We start from the raw sequence: 26,852 nt of genomic DNA, 5'->3' as shown, positions 1-26,852 counted from the left end.
TCCCTTCCTCTGTGTGGTCTCTCCTCTCAGACAGCCATTTGGGGTTTCATTTGATCTCATTCCTCCTGCTTTTCTGGTGATGGTCCCTGATTGCCTGTCTTGTCTGATAACTGACGTTCGTTAATTACTTTCAGAGCCAAAAGCCAAACCAAACCAAAGAACCAAAAAAAAAAAAAAAAATTCAAACCAGAACCTGGTCTCAGACCGGTGTCTCTATTGCAGCCTGATCCCATCTAGAACTTCCTCTCCCACCTCTCTCCCTGTCTCCACTGCCCCCCGGGGGCTCTCCCGGCCCGCCGGCCCCCTTCCTGTCTCGTCTGCTGGGGTCTCCCACAGCGTTTGCGTCTGCCGTGCAGCTGCCTCTTCCGGCGCAAACAGCTGCCGGCCAGACACACGCCCAGCCTCGTCTAACACTTCTTGTCTTTGTCCACCTGGCTCATCCTCTCTTATCGTTTTATCCTTCAGTGTCTGCTGCACGTGAAGGTCCCTGCTTCGGATCTGCTCTCTAACACAGCTTCCCTCACCCTGCCCCTTCCCCTCCCCTCTCCTTAGAAATCCCTTCCCAGACCCAGCTCCTGGGCCCTGGGCCCTTACTCCCTGCTGGCCCAGAGAACCTTTCATCTGCCTTTGCTCACTGCTCCCCGGGCTCCCCCGGGAGCGAGTGTCCCCACACATCTCCCGCTGGAGCAGAGAAACGCGAGCCAGCTAACCTCACGTGCTCCTCTACGGGGAACCCCCCCCCCCCGGCGGCTCCCGGCTGCCCAGCCGGCCGTCTCTCTCTGCACGCTCCTAAAACGGCCGCCCCTCCTTGCAGCCTCTCGTTGAGCACTTGAGTGTCTCCTCCAGTCCTCCATAGACAAGCAGGCAACCAGCGCTGCCCAAATGGACCCCCGGGTTTCTCTGTGTCTGTTCGGGTGGCTCCACTGTCGAGTGTACGCGTGTCTGTCCCTCCGTGTGTTTTGTTCTTAATTTTGCATGAGTGTTTGGCACGTCTTCCCGCCCTTGACACAGGGCGTCTGCTGTCCAGGCGCATCCATCACCGGCCCTCGCGGGTCCTGTCCCCTTGTCCTGGGCCTGCCTCTTCGGCCTGAGTCGGGGCGTCTGCAGCCGCCTGGGTCTTCGCGAGCTCCGTGCTGGAGCTGCCCACCTCTCCGGCCCTGCGCACGTGGGTCCTGTCTGCTCTGACCTCGGCCTCCCCCTGTGTTTGTTTGCAGATGGGCCCCGTGTCCCATCCGTGTCCTTTCGCAGCCATCCCTCTCCTGCCGCCTCTTCGCTCCGCCCTGAGCACGCCATCTGGAGGTTCCTGGGATTAGCCCCTTGGCGAGGGCGCCGCTCTGGCCCGGCCGGCGTGCTGTTGGCTTTGTGGGCGCCACGCCAAGAGGCTGGCTGTCTTGGGCCGCGGGAAGTGGGCTCTCATTAACCACCGGCTCCGTGTTTGTCCCTTACTTGTGTTTTAGAAAAGGATGAGGCTGCAATTGAGCGCTCTCAGTTCAATGCCACGTCAGTAGCTGATGTGGACAAGCGGGTGAAACGGCGGCTACTCATGGGTAACACTTTTCTTCCACTTCCTTTGTTGTACTTGCACCTTTGTTCGTGTGTGTGTGTGTGTGTGTGTGTGTGTGTGTGGTACGTGCTGGCGTGTGCTGTGTCCATATGCGTGCTTGTATGTCAGGCTGTGAGAGCTGTGCTGGCGTGTGGGGTGAGCGTGTGTGGGGGCTGTCTATCTGTGTGGTGTGCCCACGTGTGTGTGATCGCGCGTGCCGTTGGGTGAGTGTGAGGGGCTCTGCTCCAGATGTGAACTCACTTTTTCCTTTTGAAGGTTTTTACCCTTCATCGAACACATGCATTTCTTTGTGTGTTTGTAGCAAAGAATCCAGAGCCGATGTCTAGTGGCTTCTGCGTGTAAGGAGATGTGCTCTGTAAAGCCGCTCTGCTCTCAGCGATGCCCACGTGTGCAGTTAGGATTCCAGGGTCAGCAAAGCAAGGCTGAGACGCAGAAGCACAGTGGGTGTTAGCGTAGAACAGGGGTTCAGGTAGCACGTCCTTATCTGTCTCCTCGCGAGAGAGGAGCCACGTCCAGGGGGAAAGAACTACATCTAGACGCGGGGCAGCAGGGTCTCAGGGGTGTCCAGTCCACCCTGCTTGCTTTACAGCCGGGAAATCTGCTACCCAGAGAGGGGAGGACCGGTCAGGGTCACCTGGCAGCCCCTTCTGGCCCCAAGGCTCGCCAGTCTGTGAATGACCCCAGCCCAAGCCCACTGGGCTGGCAGTGTCAGCCCACTTTTCCCCAGTCCCCCCCCTCGGGCCCCCGCTTGCCTTGGGGGTCCGTGTGATGTCAGCCGCGCTCTGAGCACTGTCCTGGGCTGGATCCAGCCTCTAGGGAGGTTTGCCCAGAAACACCCGGGGCCGCTCTGGGCGGCTGGAGGCCTGCTGGTGTGGCTGATCCCGGGCAGGGCGAGGAAGAAGGAGAGAATAACTGCTCTGCAACCGAGCTCGGTCTGCAGAACAGAAGCGCCATCTGTCTCCACATTCATTCGTTCCTCTGGCCCTCAGTCAGTGCCACTTCTGGGGTCGCTGGCCCCTGGGTGGCACTAGCCGCCAGGCCTCTGGAGCACAGCTGTCGGGTCACCTGGGATTGTCACGGCCTTCTTTGCGGCGCTCCTGTTAGGTCGCACCAGCCTTGGGAGCTGTGAGGTCAGGTGGTGCATTTCCCACATCTCGGAGGAGGAAACTGAGGCGCGTTGGGGTGCCCTGGCTTGCCCAAGGTCACGCGTAAGTTACCCTGCACAGCTGAGCTTAACCCCGGGGTCGTGGCCACGTGGGCCACCTTAAGTGTCGGCGTCACAGGACCGTGGAGGTCAGAGCCTAAAGGTCCCAGAGAGGTCACTTGGTTTTGTGGTCCTCGTAGGGACCTCAGAGGAGCCCAGGCATCTAGGGAGGAGTCTGAGTGGGGCTGAGGGAGGGATGTGGCCCTGAGTGCTGGGGAGTAGGCTTGAGGTCTCCCCCAGCGAGGCTTTGAGGAGCAAAGGAGGCCGTGGGCTGGCCGACAGCTCTGTGAACCCCCAGTCCATGCTGGGCAGGACAGATATGGCCCTGTTCTCAGGTGAGAGCCCTACAGGCCAGAGAGGCCAGAGGACTCACTGTGGTTACACAGGGACAAGCTCAGGCCAGAAGCCCGCTCTCTGCAAGTTCTCTGTACGAGGCTATCTCATTGACTCGGGCCGTCTGGGTTGGCCTGGAAAGAGCTGGAAACCACAAAGGGGTGGGCTTAGAGGCTCCAGCAATCAGGCGGCGTGTCCGCTGCCCTGCACAAAAGGGTGAGTCAGTACTAAGGACTTTCTGAAGAGGTGGCTGGCAGTGGGTGATGGGAACCTAAGAGCTGCTGGTGCTCTGAGGCCCAAGAGGGCCCAGGCCCCTAGGCCTCACTTACAGGAGAGGTGGGCACTGCTGCCTGAGGCCAGAGCTCCAGAGCAGGGCAGGACCAGGACCTGGGCCCCCAGGTGCCAAGCACCCTTCCCAGCAAGAGGATGGTGGCAGACGAGGGCTGAGCTGAGCTGGCGTCAAGCAGGTGGGCGGGTACTTGCTGTTTCTAATTAGAGTTGGCAGAGAATGGCTCAGAGCCGGATCCTGGTGCAGGGTCTGGGTGGTGAGGAGGGAGCACTGAGGACACAGGTCCCCTCAGCCCGAGCTCGGGAGGCAGAGCTGGGGGAGCAGGTCGGGGCACTCGGTGCCAGGTGCAGGAAGGGCCGGGGAGATGGATGCCGATTGGCTGCCCCTGCATCCCCACCTCTCTGTCCCCATCCCCACCTCTCTGTCCCCACCCCCACCCCCTTAGAACCTGTCCTGCCCCACAGACAGAAGGGACCTCTCCCCCCTCTGGTCTCCTGACAGCGCTTACGGCAGAGGGGGACAGGGGCCAACGGCCAAGGCCACGCGCCTGGCACTAGGTCACCATCCCCGGGAGCTTCCAGGAAAGGCACTCTCCAGAGCATAGGTGAGCTCCTCCCTCAAGAGCTCGGAGCTCTTAGCAGCCGTCCCCTCTGAGAGCAGAGCCCGTGCGGTACACACTTAGGATCCCCCCGGACTTCAAGCCCAGCTAGTAGACCCCACGAGGCCTGGCTGCTGCTCCCAGGCTCGGCTGACAGAGGCAAAAGGAATGGAGATGAGGGAGGTGGCCACCCCCAGCCTGCCCTGCCGGTCAGAGCGCCCCCGGGACATCACGTTCGGAGCCCGGCCCCCGTGTGGAGAGAGCAGCCTAGACGGAGTTGGGTCAGCATCGCCAGCCTGTGGAAGGGATCCTGGGGCTGGAGGGCCGCTTGAGCCCTGTTGGAGGTCCTGGGGCGGGGGTGGGGGGGGGATGGGGTTAGAAGAGACAGAGGGGAAGGAGCTTGTTCTGTGGCCCAGGGACAGATGAGGAAGCCGAGAGGCTGAGGGTTCCACAGCACGGTCAGACGCTGAGTTCCCCTGACTGCTGCGCTGGCCCGCATGGGAGGTCAGAGACGAGGGACTGTTGTGAGAGAAGCCTGGGGGCCGGAATGCCCCCACAATGGTCTGCCGTGAGCAGACCCCGTTGTAGACATGGTACACGGCTCCATCAGAGCAGGGCACGTGTGGTGCAGTCCCCTGGTGGCTGAGATGGCCTGGCAGGGGTCTTCCGGCCCTGAGGTGCCGATGATCTCCTGTGTGGCTGGAGCTTGCTTTTAGGGTGGCTCAGACAGGACTGAGAGAAAGGACTCCCTTTCCCCCTCCGCAAGCGAGTGGGCGCAGGACAGCTCTTGCCAGCCCGGAGGGGCTCCGCGAGCGCCCGCCCGTCCTCGCCACTCGGTGGCGACCACACCTCAGCAACAGACTTGTCCTGCAGGCCCAGGGTGAAAGCCCCTTCCGTGTCTCAGAGAGGGTAAGTGACCTACCTCCTCACTGCAGGCGGCTCACCCCAATATCCCTTCCCCACGTGCAGATGGCGAATTCAGGTTTTATGTGCTTCTCTAGGCTATTTGACCCAGAACTATTTCAGAAATATTTTGCGCCCAGACTGCAGAGGCTACAAGTCCCTTAGATGTCTGCAAGGCGTTTAATCAGCAGTCTCACCTCTTAACACAGCCGAGAACCAGGATGTAAGCAAAAATCAGAGCTTCATACAAAATGTGTGGGACCCTTTACCCACATTTGAGCCTCTCGGTTCCTCTCCGGGAACCTGCCTGCTTCTGTTTCCCCAGGGGCTAGCATTTTAGCTAGGGGGTTCCAGGTTTTGAAACACTAACCCAAGCGCTGACTGAACTCCGGCAGCATTGCTCCCTCATTACGTCGCTGGCTGCTGGCCTGGGGCTCTCAGGGGCTCCCCTGAAGGGACAGGGCTCGGCAGCACCGTGGCCTGGGGCCGTTCATGGCCAGGTGGCTCTGCCCCACTCTTGGGGTCTCAGCTGCACCCAGTAATTGCTGTTTGCAGCTACCCCCAGTCACTGAGCACAGGCCAAGAACAGGTACAGTCATGTTTAAAGAGGCCTCAAATATCTAACTGATTTTAGATTCCCATCAAAATCGGTTAAAATGTTTGCATTTGAGGGTTGGAGGGATACATTTCAATTATCTGGCCAACTGACTTGTGTGAAACATCTGAGTCCCCAGCTAAATTTACCACAGGCCGCCTGGGACCGCGCTTACAGCAAGATTGATGAGACACTGTGAGTCAGACTTGTCAACTCCAGGTCTTAAATAGGCTCTTTGCCCACGAGTGCGCTTGGGATAGATGCTGTGCTCTCTTCACTGGCTTTATCCCCAGGATAAAGCCCGCCCCGCCCCTTCGGCGGGCTTCCGGCGGCCCCTGCGGCCTCCCCAGCGCCCACCGCTCCCCCAGGCGGTCTGTGCCCTTCGGCTCACCCTCTCTGCTTCCCAATCAGCACCCCCGGTGTCTTCCCACAGCCCCGAGAGGCAGCTGTCCCCACTTACAGACGAAGAGGTGAGGCCCTGAAAAGGGAAGAGACACGGCCCAGGCCACGCCATCAGTGAGCAGTGGTCTGGGGCCGAGGTTCGAGGCCTGTGGACTCACTGCCAAGTCCAGGGCCCTAAGTCAGGAGAGGAGCAGGCCTGAGGCTCAGGATATAGCTCAGATTTGTAGGCGCAGCATCCATTCCAGGTGGAATCTTCCCTCCTTAAAGCAGATTCACAGCCAGCCCTTTGAAGGGTCCCCCTAAGCCCAGGAAAGCAGAGGTACCTGTGCTCGAGGCCCAGTGACCACAGCAATAGTGAACCTTTAGTCCCAGCTCCCTCTGGGTCTTGCATCGTCCCCAGTCCCACCTCCCAGCCACCTAGAGGGTTGGCGCTAAAGTAATTCCCATTTTACTGGTGGAGAAACTGAGGCGCAGAAAGGTAGCTAGGAACTCCTCTCCCTGCACTCCCACAGCTGGCACCGCCCCATCTCCCTGCCCCTCTGCACCTCTGGGCAGGAAGCCCAGGTTCCCCCTCCACTGAATGGGTACAACGCCATCTTACGTTCCCTGGCTGGCCTCAGAAGACGGGGGTGTGAGCGACACGATGGGACAGGGAGGCTGGCTGGGGCCTCGGTAGGGGAGCTGTTGAGAGAGTTCCAGGATGGGGGCCAGAGGGGCCGGAGATCTGGAAGGCAGGGGAAGACGGGCGGGGTGCGGCAATGACGGTATATAACAATGGCTGACATTTGCGGGGCACAGACTAAAGCCCTTGCTGTCCCCAGCCTCACGTAACCACGCAGCCACCCTGAGAGGCCACTTCTCTTGACACTCACACTCCTTCTCCCCAGCTCCTGGCTACTCTGTCCACTCAGCGCTCACCCACCCGCCACTTCTTTTCTGCAGCCACCATCTCTAGGGTCCCTGGGTGTCTCCTAATTTCACCAACCTGTGTCCCAGGCCACCTCGTCCAACCCCTAATTCCAGACCCGCACATTCAGTCGCCGCCTGGAAGCCCCCCTCCACCTGTCCCTCAGGCCCCGTACACGCAGCCTGTCCCAGGCTTCCTGCATCAGTGAGTCACGTCACCTGCCCCCCTATACGCAGGTGCCATCTTGCACAGTTCTACCTGGCAAAGGTTTATCCAGACCTAACTGGGCCTTCCCTGCCACCCCCACCCCAACTGCTCTCCCCTCCCTCGTCCACCAGCGCCCTGTTTTGTCACAAGTCTGGGACCCCCTGACTAGGGACAGAGGTCAAGTCTGTGCCAGCTCTGATGGCCCCGGGGGACACAGTGCAGGGCCTTGCGCAAAGCAGGAGCACAGGAAAAGCTGGTTGGCTCGGAGCAGGCACGAAGGCTTCCTGGAGGAGGTGCCCCGGGATGAGTAGGGCCTCACTGCTCACTCTTCACGCAGGCAGGTGTCTGGCGAGGAGAGAAAGGGCGGGACCTGGAGCCTGGATGAGCCTGGCAGTGAGAAGGGTGGATCGGAGGCGGGGTGGGGGGGGTGACGACACAGGGCTCAGCAGGAAGGCCAGCTGGAGGGAGATGGCGGGTGAACCTTGCGGCCCGGGGAAGGCCCCTTCCCCTCCAGCCACAGCCTCCCTGCCAACAGGGCTGAGCCCCAGGCACTGAGCTCGTGTTCAGGAAGAACCGGGGTGGTCGGACTTCACCCCTGTCACTGAACTGATCCCACGTGCGGCTGGTCTCTGGTCAGCTGGGGTCCCCGGCTGAGGCTCGGAGCCCCCGTCCTCAGTTCAGTCACACACAGGTCCTCAGTCTCTCCCTCTCGCACACACGCACTGTGGGCTGGTGGAAGGAGGTGGGACCTGGTGACTTAGCTGTGTCGGGGGGTCGAACTTGGGGGAGAGGGAGGGTGCCAGGCAGGGCTTATCAGAGGAAAGGAGGGGAGGCAGGGCGCTGGCTGGCCCCGGGTGGGGGGACCGAGGCTCGGAGAGGATGGGACTCACCCAGAGCCCCCCCCCCTGTGAGTTGGGCAGAACCAGGGATCCTGGCGCCTGGGCCCTGGCGCTCTGGGGACCAGGTCTGGCTGGAGGGGGCAGTGCAGCCCCCGCCCTGAGAGGGCGCAGAGCAGCCAGCCGTCAGTCCCTTGGCTTCCTTTGGAGCCTGAGGCCTTAGAGCTTTCCCCTCCATCTGGGCCTCAGACAAAATTGGGGTCTGATTCTAGCCGGTCTGTAGGCTCATCTCATCGAGCGTGAAAGCCGTGGGAGCCTTCACCTCCACGGGCAGCTGACACGCAGGACCCTGCTGAACGCCACTCTCCCAGCCCCCAGGGAGGAGAGTGGGGCAAGCGCAGGGTCCGGGAGTGGTGGGTGTGGGCGCGCCCTCCCCGAGACCCTGAGGGCGGCTTCTGGGAGGTGGGACTGCAGGTGGAAGGGGTCCCTGCAGCTGTGGGGACAGCGGGCTCAGAGCGCACCTACCGGGAGGCGTGGGCCGGGGCACGCCTGAGCCCTGCGCGCTCCTTCCGGGCCTGAACCTCATCGACGAGGCCGTGTCCCCCACAGCCGCCCCACCCCGTCCGCCGGTCCCCTCTCTGCCCTGCTTTAACTCTTTCCTTCGGGATGTGGCCCACGTGGGTCCCCAGTCCCTTCAGGGGTGTGACCTCAGCGGCCCTGGCTGCCCGATCGCCGCCCCCCCCGCATGCCCACTTCCTGACGTTTTCGCCGGTCAGCGTGGGCCCCCTGCCCGGCCACACTCAGGAGGACCCTGGAGCGGTAATAACTGATTGTCCACCAGAGCCACGAATGGAAGGTGCCCCAAAGCGGCCAAGGCCCCTCTTTTGCGCTCAGTACAGTTTTCAGAGGAGCCCCGGAGGGCAATGAGCAAGCGCCTCGGTAGCCCTGCCCGCTGGTTCGCGTCCCACCCGCCTGGGTGGCGCCTGCCCCTCAAGCCCGCGCCTGCCTCCGTGCGGGCGTCGCTAGCTGGCTCCAGCCCAGGGCCGGCCAGGTGGCGGCCGCTGACTATTGACCAGCGTGTCGCCGGAGCTCAGGGCTTTCCGCGGCGGGATTTCCTGGTCTGTCCCAAGGAAGTTGGGGCGGTTTGGGGTGGCTCAGCCGGGCGGTGCCTTTCTTCTAAGAACTGTGCGGCTGCCCTCGGAGCAGGCACGTTTGATGGGAGGTGCGCTGACAGTGGCTCCTCTTCCTACTTTGTGCTCCTGGCCCAGGCTCGGGAGCCGGACCTGGGCTCTGCGCCCCCATCACCGCCCTCACGTCGCTGAGGCTCGGCGGGCTCTGCTGCAGAAAGAGGGCTGTAGCCCCTACTCCGAAGCAGGCCGGTGAAACCCTCGGCACGCGGCACCTGGCCGTGCGTGCGGCACGCGCCACGTGCTCCGTCACGTCCCGTTCTTCTCCTGGCCGTTAGCATTTTACCGCCAGCGAGGAGTACAGCCTCGAGGTGGCGAGGCCCAGGCAGCGAGGCGGGAAGCCCGCGGCCTGCCTGACCCTGGTCAGGCCGTAGGTGGGCGGATGCGGTCAGAAAGGGGACCTGGAGAACGAGGAGGGTGAATAAGCGCCTCTCAGAGGCCAGCCGGGTGCCCAGAATCCGGACCCCTCCAGGAGGCCCGCCCAGCTCCCGGACTGGAACGGTGGACAGCGCGGGCAGATGCAGACCCCAAGGGCCAGCTTAGCTCCGCCCTGCCCCCGGCCCTGGCCCCAAGAAGTCACAGGGGAGGAGGCGTGGGGGGCACACACCGGTGCTGAAGGCCCCGCCCGGAAGCAGGGAGGTCTGCGCACGGGGGCTGGGCCCTGCCTTCCTCAGCGCCAGGCTGTCATCTCGCCTGTGCTTCCCCCTGTCCTGTGTCCCTGGGGCAGCCATCAGGAATCGGGGACGAGGCTTCCCCTCTGTTGAGCAGCCGTGGGGCTAAGTGTTTGTGTGCCTGGACATATTCAGTGTTCCCAGGACCTGCAAGGGTGCCATTCAGCATTTTCGAACGAGGAAACTGAGGCGCAGGGAGGTGAGTGGCTGGCCCAGCTCCACGCCATCCTGCTGTACCCCCGCAGCGCACCGCACTCCCTCCAGGGCAGGGGGGGCTGGTGACGGGCCTGTCTCTCCGCACTTTGCCCAGGGCTGGCGCTGAGAGCTCGGAGAGTGTCAGCAGCTGTTGGTGGGTGTTCTGGGGAGAAGGGTCTAACACAGCTGTCTGTGTCAGAGAACTGTCTGTCGGAGAATTCTTAACAATTTTTGAACAAGGACCCTTCATTTTTATTTCACACTGGGTCCCACAAATCATGTAGCTAATCCTGCCTAGAAAAGGTCCTTTACTTCTCTGAGCCTCAGTTTCTCCACCTGCAAAGGGCCCTGCCCCTGGGGCTCTGTGAGGCCCGTGGAGGTTAGGGGAGGAGAAGGTGCATTGTCAGCTGCACAGGGCTGCGCCCTGGGAGGTGTCCTTCCGCTTGTTTCTCCAGGTGGAGAGGAGAGACCTCTTGGAGAGGCAGGTACAGGGAGAGACCAGAGGATTCACAGGGTCCGAAAAGAAAGTCTTCAGATCCCTGGAACGGCACTCTGGGGTTTGGCTTTGCCCCCCTCACCTAGACTCCAGCTTCCCCTGGCAGCGTGCGCCTCTGGGTGAGGCGTGGCCTCACGGGGCAGGCCTGCAGGACCAAATCTGCCCTCAGGCCGCAGCTCCTCTGGCCCTTGGGAGAGGGTGGGAGCTGGGTGAGACCCGGAAGAGACCGCCTCCGCTGCAGCCTCGCTCACGTTTGCCGTTTGCATTTGGGGTGATCCAGTGGTCAAGGAAGAGGACAGGACTGTCTGGTGTCTGAACCTGAGCAGCAGTGGCTTAGTAGCAGGCCTGGGTGGCCTCTGGTCTTGGGGACAGAGAGGTGAAGCTGTTCTTTGAGGCATTTGGAGACGGGGCCAGTGGGGAGTGACCCAGGCAAGGAGCCTCCCTCGGTAGCACCCAGGAGCCTCTGCTTGGAAACGCCTGGGGACGAAGCTCTCAGTCCCACCCAGGCCAGCCTGCTCTGTGTTGTAGACATCAGTCCCCAGCCCCCATCTTAGCCCTAAGGACCGGCTAGACTTTGCTGTCACCTTTTCCACACGTCTCCTACTTTACGGCGCAGACGTACTAACCTCAGAACAATACAGCCGAGGTGGGCACGGCAGAAACGAGCCACGTGCACCATAGAGGGGGTGCAGGACAGGCTGATGGCCGGTGGCTTTTGCTCCGCTCACCCCCCCCCCCTCCCGGGACAGGGCCTGGCAGAGGAGGCCCAGGGTGAAGGTTGGCTCTTAGCGTTACCACGTGAGCCGGAAGGTACTGGCTGCCCAGAGTGAGGCAGCGGTCTGGAGGACAGGGACCGCTGGGGAGCCTGTGCAGGTCACATCGGTGGACACTGCGGGCCTGGCCCAGAACGGCAGCAGTGAGAACTGGCCCAGGATCCTATGTTAAGGACGTGGCAAGACCAGGCCCTGGGCCCCAGGCAGGGTGGGGGAAGGCGCCTCCTAGGACACACCCTTGGGGCAGGTGGAGTAGCGTTCTTGGAGACGGGGAGCGCTGGGCGGGAGCCGGAGAGCCGAGTACGCGCTTGGCTGTGCGGGCCCGGGCTGGGACTGGCTGGGATGGAGATCTGAGCCTGCCGGTGGGTTGGAGTACACCCACTGGCTCCCACCAGCCCCGCTGCTCTGTGCCGATGTCCAGCGTTCAGCACCAGTTCTGCACGTGGGAGGCGAGGGCGCAGGAGCCGTCCACAGAGCTGCTGGGAGCGTGGGGGAGCCTAGTGCAGCGAGGCCTGTGGGATGGGCTGGTCAGCGCCCAGGGGAGCCCAAAGAGCCTCTTGTACCAACCATTGTCTAGGGTAACACAGGAGACTGAAGGGGTGCTCGGTACAGGGGAGAGACCTGCCCTGAGGGCGCAGAGAGCGGGTGACCATCCAGGCTTGACGCCAGCCCCAGCTCGGCCTCCTCCTCCTACCCAGAGGGCAGGCGCGGCCAGTGGGTCTCCAGGGCCCGGGTCGCTCGGGAGGCCCAAGATCCCGAGTCCCGTCAGGGCCTCCAGAGACGGGAAGGGCCCGCAAGCCCCCTGGAGCCTGGTTGGCCGGGTCCATTTCTCAGGGACACAAGCCCCAGTGCCCACGCCACGTCCCACCTCCACCACCACGGAGAGGCCCGGTGGTCATCCCGCCGTCGCCAAGGCCACCCAGCTGCACCCCAGCCCAAGCTCTTGGCACCCTCTGCTGCCCGCCCCCTGCCTCTCCAAGGCCTGTGCCTTAACTACCTGAACCTGGAAAACAGGCAGGCTCTCTGCCCCCGCCCCCCTCCAGAGAGGGGCTCTCCCACATAAAAGGCTGGAAAGGCACATGGGGGCACCTTGGCTCCGGAGTTGAGGGCAGGAGGCAGGATTTCCCTCTCTGGTTGTGACCTCAGGGTAGGAAGCTAACATTCGTTGAGCAGCTACTCCAGGCTGGGCCCTGGGCCAGACGCTGTTGAGTGTGGGGTTTCTTTGATCCTCCCCTCAGCCCTGGGAGGGAAGGCTTGCCGTCCTCACCTGCCAGGTGTAGGTGCTGAGGTCGAGCCCCGAGGGGCGGACTGGCTGGGTCACTCAGCGAGTGACAGAGCCAGAGTCGCACCCTGGCCTCCCCACCTCCACTGCCCCAGTAGACGGGCGGCGGGGGAGACGAGAGGGCCTGCGCAGGCGTGTGCGGGTCAGAGCGCGGCCCGCGCGCACGGTCGAGGCCAGCCCGCATGCGCACACGGAGGGCGGGGCCTCCTTTCTGCGTCTGGAGGCTCCTCGTGGAGGTCTCCGCGCTGACCTTGAGCCATGAGCGGGCAGGAGGCCTCCCAGCCACTGGGCAACGTGCCCCACAGCAGGCAGACAGAAAGAAGCTGGAGGGCTAGAGTACGGGGAGACACGCTGAAAGCCTGGGAAGAGGCAGGGGCGGGGAGACTGAGAATCACACACACACAGAGGGAAAGCCCGGTTTCCTCCTCTCCCTGCTCCGCCCACCCCCTACAAGTTGAAGTTCAAAGGAAAGACATTAGCAGCAGAGGCTCCTGGCAACTGGGGCTATTTAGTCATCACTCCTGTGTTCATCCCAAACTCCTCCTGGAGAAAACGGAATGCAGCCTGCAGGAATGCAGATACCACAGAAGGACAGACAGAATAAACGGGGTAGGGGGAAAGTTCTGGGGAGAGACCCGCGGGGGCCAGGCAGCCAGGGGCAGCCGCGGTAGACAGGCAGGGGATTTCAGGTTATAAGAGGTGGGGGCCCTTGGCGCTTCCCTTCCTAGCAGCAAAGGGGAGAGGGAGGTTCCCACAACATCAAAGCACGCCAGATGCTCAGGAAGAAACCCAGGTTGAAAGGCTCAGAGGCCCCGGGAACTAGGCTTCTCCACGTGCCCCGGTGACCCGGCTCTGCCAGCCCCTCTCCGGGCCTGGGGAGGATCACTCTCACCGCACGACGAACTCAGCGACCTTAGTTAGGCCCCAGCCACTCCAGCCCTTTGAATTTGCAAGAGAAAAAAAAAAAAAAAAAAGCACTAGACTAGCTTCAAGTGGACAAAAAACAGACGCCTTTGGCTTATCGTTCGACGAGAACAGATGTTGGGCTGAGAGCCTCATCAAGGTGATGGATGGTGTGCGGGCTCTGGGAACTTCCCCTTGCAACTCCACGGCCAGGTCCACGAGCCATTCCACGCTGAGACAAGTTTGGGAGCTCCAGTAACTGCCAGTCTGGGTTTGGAGTCCAAGTCCAGGCAAGGCAAGGGTTTAGGAATCTGTCCCTGGACGGTTAAATGCCAGCCCGGCCGATCTCAGCACTGGCCCTGGTGGCACCGCTCCCTGCGGTTTGCAAGCAGTTTTCCCATCCATCATAATCAGAGGGAAAACAGTGTCACTCTCCCATTTTACAGATGGGCAGCCTGAGGTTCACAGAGGCCCCACAGCTAGAGTGTATCAGAGCCAGAATTGACACTGGAAACATGCATTTATTTATTTATTTGGGGCCACACCACGCAGTATGTGGGATCTTAGTTCACCAACCAGGGATCGAACCCGCACCCCTTGCGTTGGAAGCGTGGAGTCTTAACCACTGGACCGCCAGGGAAGTTCCCAGAGCCAGAATTTTGAACTCAGGTCTCCTGTCTCAGGAGCTCCCCCCCACAGGTGGGGAAAGGCGGTGGCTTCTGTCCAAGGAGGCTGAGAAGTGCCTTTTTCTCTTTGCCTCCTCAGAGACGTGTGCAGTAAATAACGGAGGCTGCGACCGGACGTGCAAGGACACGGCCACCGGCGTGCGATGCAGCTGCCCGGTTGGGTTCACGCTGCAGCCGGATGGGAAGACGTGCAAAGGTCAGTGCCCTCCACCTCCCTCGCCAGGCCCCGGGCGGGTGGTGCAGGCAGGGCAGGAGCGGGGCGGCACACTTGGGCCGGGTGTGCGACCACACGTGGCTTCAGGGGCGAGGGTGGGCAGCTGTCACGTGCGTTTCTGTTGGAGAAGCTGAGAAGAGGGGGGGAAGTCGGCACCAGCGCTCCCCAGCAAGGCTCAAGGGGACCCCGGTTCCACCGTATATTGACAGGTTCAAGCGGGGCTCTGATATCAAAGAATGTGGCTTCACCCTGGCTTGAACAAACGGGGTACCTTTACTTCGGGCTTCCCAGGCCGGCAGAGGTTCCTTGCGGCCTCCCGGGGGGGCAGGGCGAGGCCGGTTCCTGTGTTCGCGCACCTTAGCAGGGGTGCGTGTTGCAGAGCTGGGGGAAGCAGGGCACAGGGCTCGGACCAAGCCAGGATGGTCTTCTTGTCGGCGTTAGAAAACTGAGGACACTGTGTGTCCTCGTCACTGGAAGAGAGAAGGTGTGCGGGGGGGATCTCAACCGAAGGACTGAGGATGCAAACTTAGGAATAGGGATTGGGAAGGTCAGGAATGGGCCGGTCTGCGGCTGCTGGAAGCCAGAGAAGGGTGAGCTTTCTCTGCCCACTGTTCCCCGGCTCGCTCCGAGGTTCCTGAGGGCCTGCGGGGGCTCAGCCGTGTTGGGGACCCCTCAGGAAACAGGAAGCAAAGGGGCTGGGAAGCCAGAGCTGGCTGAGCCCTAGGACCGAAGGGGCCAGCCCTGCAGCACAGGGGCACCAGCCCAGACAAAGACCTGGGGTGTTATGGAACCCCCGGAGCTGCGGGCCTTGGGCCGGGACTCAGCTCTTGCGAGGAGTGAGGTGCAGCCCCTCAGCACTCCCCAGACCAGCCCTCAGATCCCTGCCAAGGCCGGCTGCCCTCCTCCCATTACCCTGCCAGGAAGTGGGCAGGCCCGGAGGCCAGCATGGAAAGGCAGAGGAGCTAGAACTTCCAAAGCCCAATGGGTGAGAAGATTGACAGCAGAGGCTCAGGGTGATTTTAAATAGTCTGAGATGGGCTTTTGAAGCCTGTAAAAATAGACAGCGTATGACTTCTCCTCCCCAGCCGCTCTGCTGGGAAGAACCTAGTGATTATTGACAGAAATAACCATTCTTCCACCTATTTATTTGAAAATAAAGCCCTTCTGTAGCCTCCGCTCAGCCCACTTAGAGCGAGGTGTGTTCCGGGTGGGCGGGGGCTCTCTGAGGCCTCGCCACCTGGGCTTAATGCCAGGAGGGCTGGCCAGGGTCCACCACAGACCCAGCCATCCTCATAGGCCAGCGATGTCACAGCAGGCCCAGCCAGTTGCCCTTGGAGCCAGGACAGAAGAAGGTAGAGGGCTTCCCTGGTGGCGCAGTGGTTGAGAGTCCGCCTGCCGACGCAGGGGACACGCGTTCGTGCCCCGGTCCGGGAAGATCCCACGTGCCGCGGAGCGGCTGGGCCCGTGAGCCATGGCCGCTGAGCCTGCATGTCCAGAGCCTGTGCTCCGCAGCGGGAGAGGCCACAACAGTGAGAGGCCCGCGTACCGGGAAAAAAAAAATAAAGAGGGTAGAATCGGGCCACCCACACCCCATCCAAGGCACAGCGCTGACGCAGGACCAGAGGGGCAGGGCAGGGCTTAATTCCGGACTGGAGGCCAGGAGCTCGCCTCTGGGAGCTGACCTGTCCGGGCTGGAAAGGGGCCTCAGCAGTCCCATGGCCCACAAGGAGCACCTAAGGGGACGCTGACTGCTACCCATCCTTGCTGGAGAGAGGGGCATCCATCCTCACCCCGCCTTGAGTCTGGGGTAGGGGGAGGTGTTGAAGGGAGCTGTCCACACAGCCCCAGGCCCGCCAGTCTGAGCCTCCGACCATGTTTCCTGTGTTGAAACAACTGGGCCCTTTACCCAGAGCTGCTCGTTTGCCGTTAGCCAGCCCTCCTCACCGCCACTGCCCTGGAGTCAGGAAGTCCTCTCGTTCACGCATGCACCAGATGGGTTTTCTGGGCTCCTCCTGTGTGCAAGTGCAGGGGAGACCAGTGAATGAAACAGAAATTCCTTGTGCCCAGGGATCTTCTATTGAGTAAAGAAGACAGACTTTAATTTTTAAAGTCTGGGCAGGGGGTAGGGAGAGCGGGGAGGATGGAGGAAGAGGCTCTAATCCAGGCAACATGACTGCTGTGCAGACGCCTGGCGTTCCAGCACCCAAAGCAGCCAGTGTGCCCAGATCTGGGGGAGGTTCAGGGGAGGTCCAGGAGAAGGGGTTGGCTCTTCATGCTGAGAGCCTCGGCCAGGCCCCAGACACTCTTGGGCAGGGGGGTGCAGGCCAGGCTTTCGTTTGGAGACAGTCACTGTTGGGGTGGGTTTCTAGGCAGGGTCTGGAAGAACAGGCTCGAGGTGACAATGGTTTGGGCCAGGAGTGGCAGTGGAGGTGGAGAAGAGCAGTCTGGAGGTTGGTATACATATTAGAATTTGAGGATCGTGGGACTAGTCCAGAACTACATAGTATGAACATCACAGCGTCTTCAAATCAGGGAACCCTGGAAACCAAATGTTGACCTCGAGACCCCAGGGTTTGGTGTTTAAGAGCCTTGGGCTTACAGTCTGAGTTTCCCGGGGCCTGGCTGGAGGGGTACAGGGCAGGGTGCTGGGGCTCGGTGCGGGGAGCAAGCCAGCTGGGGATCCCCGACAAACCGAGGCCTGAGGCCCTGGCCCTGGGGTTCTGGCTCCTCGGTCAGCGTGCACGCCCTGGTCTTGGCAGGGCCCAGAGGAGGATATCAAAGGTTCAGTGTTTTCTGGAAGCCGGAAGGTCACTGCTAAGCAAGACCAATGGCTGGAGGTCTCGGAAAATCCAGAGCTGGAAACCTAGGACGGACGGGGATCACGTGGGCAGGTGGAGGCCTGCCCTAAAACATCAGGGCTGTGGGGGGCTCTGCAGGATTTGCCCCATGCCCTTGCTTTGTCTCAAGAGTGTGGACAGGGCTTCCCTGGTGACGCAGTGGTTGAGAATCCGCCTGCCGATGCAGGGGACACGGGTTCGTGCCCCGGTCCGGGAAGATCCCACGTGCCGCGGAGCGGCTGGGCCCGTGAGCCGCGGCCGCTGAGCCTGTGCGTCCGGAGCCTGTGCTCCGCAAAGGGAGAGGCCACGACAGTGAGAGGCCCGCATACCACCAAAAAAAAAAAAGAGTGTGGACAGTCCAGTCTCAAGGCTCCCTGTTTGGCGCTGTCCTGCTTGATATTGGGAAGCGGGCACCTTGCTAATTGGTCCTTCTGAGAGGAGGGAGGTCTGGGGCCTCAACTTCCTGAGCCGGAGCCTGGATTTCCTCAGGGACACCAGCCCCTCCGCCCAGCACGTGCCAGAACAGTCTGGGAGAACCGCCCCCAAGCCCACCTGTTTGCCCCCTTCCCTCACCTGCCCCCTGCCTGGCCAGCCCAGCCCAGCAGCTTGCCCTCCCCACTAGGCTGCCCAAGGGCGATGCCAGCCACTCCCACAGGCCCTCCCTGTGCTCCACCCAAAACCCTCATCCACGTGGCCCCTGCGTTGCCAGGCTGTGCCCCCTCAGCGGGGTGGGCACGGGGGGGCAGGAACAATCGGCCTACTGCGTGTTCCTGTAGCGCACCCCTCGCCTTTCCTCCCAACGCGCACTGATGGTGAGACATCGGGTGACGCATCGAGTGCCCCACTGGCCTCTTCTCTCGGCCCCCCAGCTCACTTATTCCCTCATCCATTCATCCATTCGTTCAGTGCCCCATCCTTCTGTGCGGGCCTCATGCTGGGCCCTGGGGCTCCAGGTGGGAGCCAGACGCCCCGTCTGTCATCCCCCCGAGGGCAGGTCCCATGACATGGGAGCAGCTAACTCTGGAGAGAACGTCAGGGAAGGCTTCCCAAGGGGGTGCTTGTTCCCCGGGCAGGGTGGGGTGAGGGCTGCCCGGGCAGGATCCAAGCGCGCAGAGAAGAGGAGGGCAGGGCCGCCGGGCCGGGCCAGGCTACGGAGGGGAGACCGTGAGCCTCTGTAACCAGGTAGGGGACTGCTGGCCGCTGGCGGGGCCCGGTGGGAGCACAGTAGAGAAGGAGGGGGTTCTTGGAGGGGTGGGAGGTGGAGAGGGGGCAGAGGCTCATCGGAATGAAGGCCGAGGGGCCGTGCGAGCCCACTGCCCCCTCACTACAGCTGAGGCTAGAGCCTGGGACGGGGCGTCCCCCACTCTCGCCCCCAGGCAGACCGCTACACCAGGCTGGGCCTCAAGCAAGCAACGCCTCGCACCTCCTGTCTACTTGCTGTGACAGCCCCTGAGCCGACAGGCCCAGATGGGGTAGGGGATGGGATTAGGGGGCTCCAGAAGGCCTGAGGCATTCCCAAGGAGGCAAGCCCCATCTGCACATTCGGTCGTAGTGAATGATGCCGGAGAGGTACCTGCTAGCAGCTCAGTTTGCAGGTGGGGAGCCCGAGGCTCAGAGAGGTGCCTTGCCCTGCCCAGGGTCACAGAGCCCAGAGGGCCCTCCGTTCTCCTGTCAGAGGCTTTTAGCCAGAATCTCCCCTGTCTTCCTGTAACCCCCAGGGGAGGGGGCGATGGAGAGCCCCAGCCCCTGGCCTGGACAGGCCCTCGCTGCACTTGAGGTCTGCTTCCTCTGAAGGCCGCAGGGCCAGCGTGCTGCACTGGCGGGGCCGTCTTTGGAGACCCCTGGGGCTGGGCTCAAGTCGGCCTCCTGCGTGGAGCTGTGACCGCCCCTGGCAAGTGGGAGATCTGGCCTCGGGTTGTTTTGACCATCACACGAGACCTTGCCAGGAAGTGCTTGGCCTGGTCGCCAGCGCGGGGTGATGCCCAGCAGGTGCCGTGACCCCCAGAGGGTCCTGCTACTTCCTCTGGGGCGTGGGGTCATCCTTAGGCCGCTTTGTTCCCGAAACACAGGCTTCGGAGCGCGTGCAGAGTTCCCAGTGCTGAGCGGTCTCTGTTTTTAGCCATCATTTTGGTGCACACGTAGAACACCTCCTGTGTGCAGAGAGGTGAAGGCCCAGCCTGTGAGCAGCGGAGCCAGGGTCACACACACCCTAGCGGCCTCCCTTAGTGGGGCCACCTCGGGTTCCCCGCCCTTCCCATCTTCCCGGCGCCAAAATCGCCGGCATACACAGACAGAACGGGTCCTTGGGGCAGAGGTACCTCGGGGAGGCTGGCCGAGGGCAAGGGGGTGTCCTGTGTTCCCCAGAGCCCAGCCCCCACCCCCGGGCCTCCACAGGAAAGCAGCTCTGGGTCTGTCCCTGCCCGACTTGCTGTGCCCGTTCCCCCCGCAAAGGCTCCGAGAGTTGCCCGCCCAGGGGTCTCAGCCTTGCTCTCTTTAACGCCCCCGCCCTTCTCCTGATGTTTGGGGGTTTGTTCTGGGGTGAGGAGCATTCTGTGGGGGTGCTGCCATAGGACTTTTCAGCAGGTGTCAAGTCCAGCCTGTTCGGTCTGAGGAAAAGAGCTAGGAGCAGCGTGGTGAGAGGCTGGGGTCTCTGGAATAGGACCAAGTCTCCTCCGCGGGGCTCGGGGAAATGGGGACAGACTGACCTTGACAACTGGCGGTGCCAGTTACATGGGCCGGGGGTGTCCAGGCCTCACACTCGGGCCAGGCTCAGCAGGTGCTGGAGTCCAAGTCAGCAGCTCTGTTAAGATGTGGCCAGTGACCAGCACAGAAAGTCCTCTCTCTCTGCCGGGGGGCTGGGGGATGCCTCTTTCACCGCTTCCTTGGGTGCCCTCCTCCAATCAGGGCGGGGACACCTGCCTGGACGTCATCTCCTACTTCTGTTTCCAATTGCTGGGCTGGGTCTTGGGGGCCAGGGCAATGAGCAGCATGGGGGGCCCGGGGGCCGGAGCCCAAGAGGAACTTCGGAGCGAGAAGAGGTGCCTCAGTGACAGGGTCTCTGACAACTCAGTCTACCAGAGGGACCCGGAGCCCGGGAGCAAGCCCAGGGGAGCCGGGCAAGGAGGGTGGGAGGGAGCTCGTAGGGGGTCGGGGGGAGCTCGTGAGGGAAGAAGCTCCCATCGCTAGAGGTGTGCAAGCCGAGGCCAGCCGGCAGGGATGCTTGGGGGGGGGGGTCGCGCTGGGGGGCCTTCAGGGTGCAGCCGCAACTCGTGACACGCTGAGTGAAGAAACAGCTCAGACTCACCGACAGGCATGGGGAAGGGGGAGCGGGGGGAGCCAGGCTGGCAAGGGAGGCGGCCCAGGAACGCCCGCTTCCGCCACCAGCCGCAGCACCCGGAGCCAGTTACCTCCCCGGCCTCGGTCTCCCCGTCAGTAAAGCAGGAGCAATAAACCCACTTTGTAAAGAGCTGTTTGGGCGCTGACTGGGCGCCGGCGCCTTAGGGATGTTATTCCATTTCATCCTCGTGGTGTCCTTCCAAGCAGGGGCGCCGCTGATCCCTACTTTAACAGACAGGGAGCCGAGGCCCCAGGGCTCCAGTAGCTCGCCCAGCCCAGAGTCACAGCCGCCGGGAAGCAGCCCCCGCTCCCGGCACCCCGGCCTCCCTGGCACCTCCCCGGGGATGAAAGGGCGGCGTGGGAGCGTCACGGTCCCTGCTGTCTGGCCCCGCACCGCAGACACCAGTTCCCCTCCCTTCGGTGCACAAACGCCAAGCTCGCCAAGTCCCCGGGGCGGGGGGGAGCGGTGTCTCCCGTCCTCCCACCCCCACGGCTGTGAGCCAGCCCCCCTCCTGGGCGCAACCGGGAGCCCGAGGCGGCCGGGCAGCGCGGCCCAGCCCCCTCTCTTCGCCTCCTCCTGCCGCCTGGCCCCGCAGACATCAACGAGTGCCTGGTCAACAACGGAGGCTGCGACCACTTCTGCCGCGACACCGTGGGCAGCTTCGAGTGCGGCTGCCGCAAGGGGTACAAGCTGCTGACCGACGAGCGGACGTGCCAAGGTGAGCCGCCCTCGTCCTCGTGGGGTCCCGCGCCTCTCGGGCCACACACAGGCTCCCAGGAGCTTGTCCGCCGGCTGGGCCGGGCCTGAGAGGCCGGGGGTCGTTTTCGTGTCCCTAGCCCGTGCGCTTGCCCTCCTGTCTTCCCGTCCTTTATGATTGTAGGGGCCCTGAGAAGCCATCCAGTCCCACCTCTCCCTGATATAGACGGGAACTGAGGCCCAGGGAGGGGTCGGCCCGTGTCCCGGGTGGCCCAGCGAGTAGGTAGCAGAGCCCGCTCCTCCCTCCGGAGGGGGCCTCCCGGGCCACCGTCTTGGCTTCAGAGGCCAGGTGGATGCTGCCACCTGGTGGAAGCTGTGGCACATGGCAGGCGTGCTCCAGCGGCCCTTCCTCAGGGTCCCTGGGCACCTGCCAGGAGCTGGGGTGATGGGAAGGGAGACCTGGGCAGAAGCCGAGCATCACAGCCCGGACAAGTCCCGCAGATGCCCCGGATGCAGTGGGAGCCCAGAGGATGGGCAGTGGAGAGTCGGGTCAGGGAAGGCTCTGGGGGAGGGGACACCGGTGAAGTGCTTGACGGATGAATAGGCACCTTCCAGGAGGAGCCAGGGAGCTAAACCCAACCAGGAAGTGGCGCTGTTGGGCTGAGGGGGTTTGAGGAACCACAAGGAGCCCTGTGGAGCTAGATGAGGCCGTTGAGAAGGAGCCGGGTTCGGGGGAACCATGCAGAGGGAGGGGCCGGGGGTGGGGGGCTGGCTCAGTTCCATCGCTGTCACCCTGTTGCCGTCCCACCGTTCCGTCTCCACGAGGTCCCAGGAGCCACAGGCTGCACCGGGCCGCATCTGGCTTGCGGTTGCAGCATCTGCGAGGCTGGCCTGGGGCAGCCCGAGGCCCCGAGGGCCCCGAGGAAGGCGAGAGCAGAGGCTGGTAAGGGAGGGTCCAGGGCCAGCCTGTCCCGGGGCTCAGCATGGGACCTGAGCCCCTCGCTTCCCCTCCCCGGGCTCGGCCTCTGCCTCCCTGCTCGGGCGACCCGGCCCTGTCTTCCTCTCAGGGCGCAGGGGCCCACTGGGAGCACGGCACCTGTCCAGGCTCCCATCAAGGCTCCTCTGCACTTTGACTTTGTTCCTCCATCTGCCTTGCCGCGTTCTGTGGAGGGCTGAGGGAGGGCCCTTGACTTTGCATCCCCAGCTGCCCTGTGAGAGGGCCGGGCAGCAGCGGCCACGGAGGACGCGATGGCAGGACTGCTCCGAGCTCTGGCCGAGTCTCCTCCATCCTCTTGCTGACTCAGCTCTGCAAGGCCCTTGGGGACTCTGGCCCACCCCTGCTCCAGCACAGCCCCTGGGTCCCCAGCTCCAGCAGGCACTCCGGGCCCTTGGGATGGGGACCCCAGACACCTGCCCAGCCCCCCTGAGCTCCACACAATCCCTGAGGATCCAGGGCTGCCACCTCCCAGCCTTTGCCCGCAGTGCCCTTCCCCCACTCTCATTCCTTCATTCCAGGCTAGCCCCGTCCTTCAGGGTCTAGCCCAGCTGCCACAGCGCCGGGAGATCTTCCCAGATCCGCCCCCTGGAGGAATCACATCTTCCTTTGCGCATCCACAGTGATTCCTTCCTCGTGCTAGTGTTATTACAAACACATATGTGATGAGTGCATCTGTGGTCATGTGAGCAAATGTGTTCAGAGAATACATCCCCCAACTACAGTGCCCATGGAGAGGCAGGTCAATGTCTGCCTTGCCCTCAGGACCTCCATCAACTGTCCCATGGGGGCCATCTTGCTCAGAAGTTACGGCCAGGATGGATTCGTCTCCTGCAAACACGTAGTTCATTTCCTCCTTTCCAGTAACAAGCACTCTGTGGGCCTCCCTCGTTCCCTTTTCACCCTGGTGCCAGGGTGGTCAGAATCAAATTTCACATACTGTCAAGGCTACTTTGTTATTCCTCGTGGGTAGCATCTTCCCTGCCCCCCACCCCCCTTTCTGTCTGTGCTGTTTTCCCCATTTTCTCCAGAGACATCTTGGGGTGATGGGGGAACACACTTTGGTCGGCATTCGAGTGCTCTGTCTTCATGTCCCAGTTCGGCCCCTTCCTCAGGCAAGCCTGTTAGTTTCCTGCAGGTGTGGATTAAATACCTACCCTGATCACACTGGAATGGGAGATATCAAAACGGCAGAGATTCATAATAATCCCTTCTACTCAAAATATTTCTGCCCTGCCCACCTCCAGAAAAGATGTGAGGCCGCTTCTCACCCGGACACATGAGGCGAACGGAGACAGGATGGAAAACTGGGCGGGGACACGAAGTCTGACGTTTGCCGTGTGTCGGCTGTGCGCTGAGCCTGGGGCCCCGGGACTGTCGGGCACAGATGTCTGTTGAGTGACTGAGCGAGGGGCAGGCCCTGCCATCCACCACACCCTGAACCTCCCCCCAAACCTTGTCTCCCTCTGGCCACGCAGACATCGACGAGTGCTCCTTCGAGCGGACCTGTGACCACATCTGCATCAACTCCCCGGGCAGCTTCCGGTGCCTGTGCCGCCACGGCTACACACTCTATGGGACAACCCACTGCGGAGGTCTGCAGCTCGCCCGCCAGGGCCACCTCCCCCCAGAGGCACGCGCCCGGCCGCACGGCCACCTGCACTGCACCCCACACCCCGACCTTGACCTTGACTCTGACGGGCCTGGGAGGGACTGGTGGGTAAGGCAGGAGGGTGGGGGGATGGGCAGTGAGCATCCACTGGGTGCCAGGCCTCAGCCAGACTGTGGACACGGGCCTGGAGACAGCAGTTTCTGGGGAACCCCGGTCCGGGAGGGAGGGTGGCTGCCCAGAGGAGCCCACAGACAGCTCATTGCAGTGGAGGGGGTAACAACAGAGAAGGGCAGAGGGTGGGGACAAGAGGGGGCTCCTAAAGCAGGAGCGTTTGGGTCACGGTGGGGGAAGCGTGCCAGAGGGGTCAGCGTGTGCAAAAGCACTGAGGCAGAGGGGCCGAGAGGCAGCCAGCGGGGCTAGAGTCCCATGAGGGAAGGGGCGCACGGTGGGAGATGCAGACAGAGGGGACACGGGGCTTCGTGAGCCCCAGGGGACTTGTGGCTTTATTCCCAGTGCGATGAGAAGCCATTGGAGGGTTCATGCGGGGATGTGACGGGCTCAAGCTCGTGTAACGAGGTCCCTCCAGCTGCCACGTGTTTAGGAGAGTGGGACCCAGGGCACCAGTGGGGACACGGCTCCAGGAGTGGGAGTGAGAGCTACTGGAGCCTGGGCAGGGCGGGGAGGGATGTGGAGAGAGGGAAGGTTCTAGATGTGTTTAGGTGCCCCGGATGATGGGACAGGCTTGGGGGTTGAAGCTGGCAGGAGTGTCAAGAATGGCCCTGAGGTCCCTGGTGTCTCTCCCTTTCCTCTGACCTGGTGGTAGCCGCGCTTCCTCTGCTGGGCAGCTGTGAAGTTTGGGTGGCCTCAGGTACAGCTGGTGCTAGGGGCGTGGCTCGCCGGGTGAGCCGCAGATTCTTCTGGAGGGGCTCCCAAAAACCTGGGCGCCAGCTTCCGCACACAGGTCTTTGGCCCCAAAGAAGGCGGGGCCTCAGGGGAGACTTCCCGCGCCCAGGTGCCTGTTGTGCAGGAGGGAAACTGGCCGGGAAGGGCACGTCCAAAGTCCCGCAGTGAGACAAGGCCTCAGGACCCCGGGGCCGGTGCTGGCCATTCCGGCCCCACGAGACCTGACTGCAACTTCATCTTGTGCCATTTCTCTGCCCTCCCCCAAGTCTGGGCTCAGCTGCCCAAGTTCAGCAAACCACTGAGGTTCCTGGGGGAGGGATGTGTGTTGGTGTCTGCGGGAGCCCTGTGTGCGTGCAAGCTCGTGTGCGACCACGTGTCTGCATCCAGTGACAGTATCAGGCTGGGGTCAGGGTCAGGGGATTCTCGGCCCTCCTGTCCTGGGTGGGTCCTGCCCTGCCAGCCCCAAGGGTGTGGCCTCGGCTGGACCGTCCAGCCCCCCCCCTCCTGCCCTTACGCCTACCTGTGCTTCCAGATGTGGACGAGTGCAGCGTGAACAACGGGGGCTGCGACCGGGGCTGCGTCAACACCAAGGGCAGCTACGAATGCGTCTGCCCCCCGGGGAGGCGCCTGCACTGGAACCGGAAGGACTGCGTGGGTGAGTGCCCTGGGGCGAGCCATCGCGAGGACCCCTGAGAAGAGCCTGGGTGCCAGCTCCTCCCCTGGTGCCTGGATGGCTGGGGCTCCTGGGCAGGTGCTCTCTGCTGCTGGGATACGGCTGCTGGGAATGAGGGCTGACAGAAGAAGAGGGGGTGCAGTGGGGAGAGCGCACTGGGTGTCAGCCAGAGGCACAGAAACGGCCCTGGGGGCGTGGCACGGGGAGCACGGAGGTGGAGACCCGGGGGTCAGCGTGGGCAGCCAGAGCTGTGGGCTCAGGAGGAGCTGCCACTTAGAAGCAGCAGAGCGCCGAGGCCTCAGTAGCCCCAGCTCCCCATGTCCTGCCAAGGAAGCTGGTGGGAGGGGAGGGGTGGTTACACGGGGTGCAGCAGCAGCGGGGCCTGGACTGGGGAGCGCCTGGGTCTTTGTGCACTGGCCACTGGCCTGGCGAGGGGCGGGCCTCCTAGAGAGCTCAGGGCTCCTGCTCCCTCTGCTGCTGAGCTCTGGGGCCTTGGGGCACCGCTCGGCTGAGTGCTGGACGGTCCACATTCACTGGTTCCATAAACACGTACTGACTACCTGCTGTGTGCCGGGCCTCTACTGGGTCCCAGGAACGGCTCTCGGGTCCTTGCCCCGCCGTGCTCCAGCATCCCCGGGGCCTCGAGAGTAAGCCTTCTAGGTCTAAGAGTTCATCTCTCTCGGCTCAGAGCCCTCCAGGGAGTCCTCGTCGTGCAGAAAAAGCAAAGCCTGGGTTCCTGGAATGCCCCAAAGGCTGCTACAGCCCGGCCTGCTTGCCCTCCACCCTCGTCCCCACCCACCCCGTGCCAGCCTCCCCGGCCTCGACATGGCCACGCTCGGGCTCTTCTCTTAGCCTAGAGGACTCGTCGCTCCCTGCAGGGGTCTGCTTGGGGTGGGGGGGGGCTTCCTGACCACACATCCGGAGCAACAGCCGGCCCCGCTCTGCGCACCCCCCGCCTCTCGGCTCTCCCGTGCTCTTCTCGCCCCATCGCAGCCACGGGCTGCTGCGGGGTGTTGTCGGTCTGTCCTCGCTGAACACACACTCTGCACACCCGAGCAGGTATTCTTCACCTGTCTGGTTCACTGCCGTGTCCCCAGCACCTAGAACGGGCCCGGCAGCCATAGACACTCAGTGAAGGATTTGTTGAATGAATGAATGAAAGTATCAGAGAATGGATACCATCACTTAGCAACCCGAGGTCAGACAGCTGAATTTATTGCTTACTTAAGTAAGAATTGCTATGCTGCCCAGGCAGTCTCGTTGAGCAAAGCAAGCCGCTGGTTTTGCCTAGAGTTTGGGGGAAGAGCCCGTGGGGAGTTGTGCTGGTTAAAGGCGGGTGACGTCGGTCTCAGCGGCGTGCCTTTGCAGGGCACTGAGGGAGCCTGGCCTCGCACCAGCCTCGGGAGCCTGATCGCTGAGTGAACTGGCCCAGGGCTGGCTGACTTTCCAAGCCCACGCCCTCATCGGCTGATTGGCTTTCCGAGGTGTGTCCACTGACTATTAGGGTCAAGTGAGGTCTGGTATTTACTGGTGACCAGGGCTATGGAGCACAGGC

General features: G+C 62.7%; 1 protein-coding gene across 5 annotated transcripts in view; it reads left to right on the top strand.

Annotated features, from left to right (window-relative positions):
- SCUBE1 (signal peptide, CUB domain and EGF like domain containing 1) overlaps positions 1-26,852 on the top strand; it is a 120,900-nt gene that overhangs the window by 72,142 nt on the left and 21,906 nt on the right. For 3 of the 5 annotated variants that reach the window (XM_067010356.1, XM_059080915.2, XM_067010358.1), the window contains 5 exons: positions 1,458-1,547; positions 14,111-14,227; positions 21,015-21,137; positions 23,588-23,704; positions 25,157-25,279. In XM_067010356.1, the coding sequence (XP_066866457.1) occupies positions 1,458-1,547; positions 14,111-14,227; positions 21,015-21,137; positions 23,588-23,704; positions 25,157-25,279 (570 nt within the window). The remainder of the gene's footprint in view (positions 1-1,457; positions 1,548-14,110; positions 14,228-21,014; positions 21,138-23,587; positions 23,705-25,156; positions 25,280-26,852) is intronic. The other 2 variants (XM_067010357.1, XM_059080916.2) reach the window with 1 other exon arrangement.

The sequence above is a fragment of the Kogia breviceps genome, chromosome 12 (assembly GCF_026419965.1).
Source record: "Kogia breviceps isolate mKogBre1 chromosome 12, mKogBre1 haplotype 1, whole genome shotgun sequence".
NCBI lineage: Eukaryota > Metazoa > Chordata > Mammalia > Artiodactyla > Physeteridae > Kogia > Kogia breviceps.
Note: the sequence above shows the minus strand (reverse complement) of the source record. Positions and strands in the feature narration are given on the sequence as shown.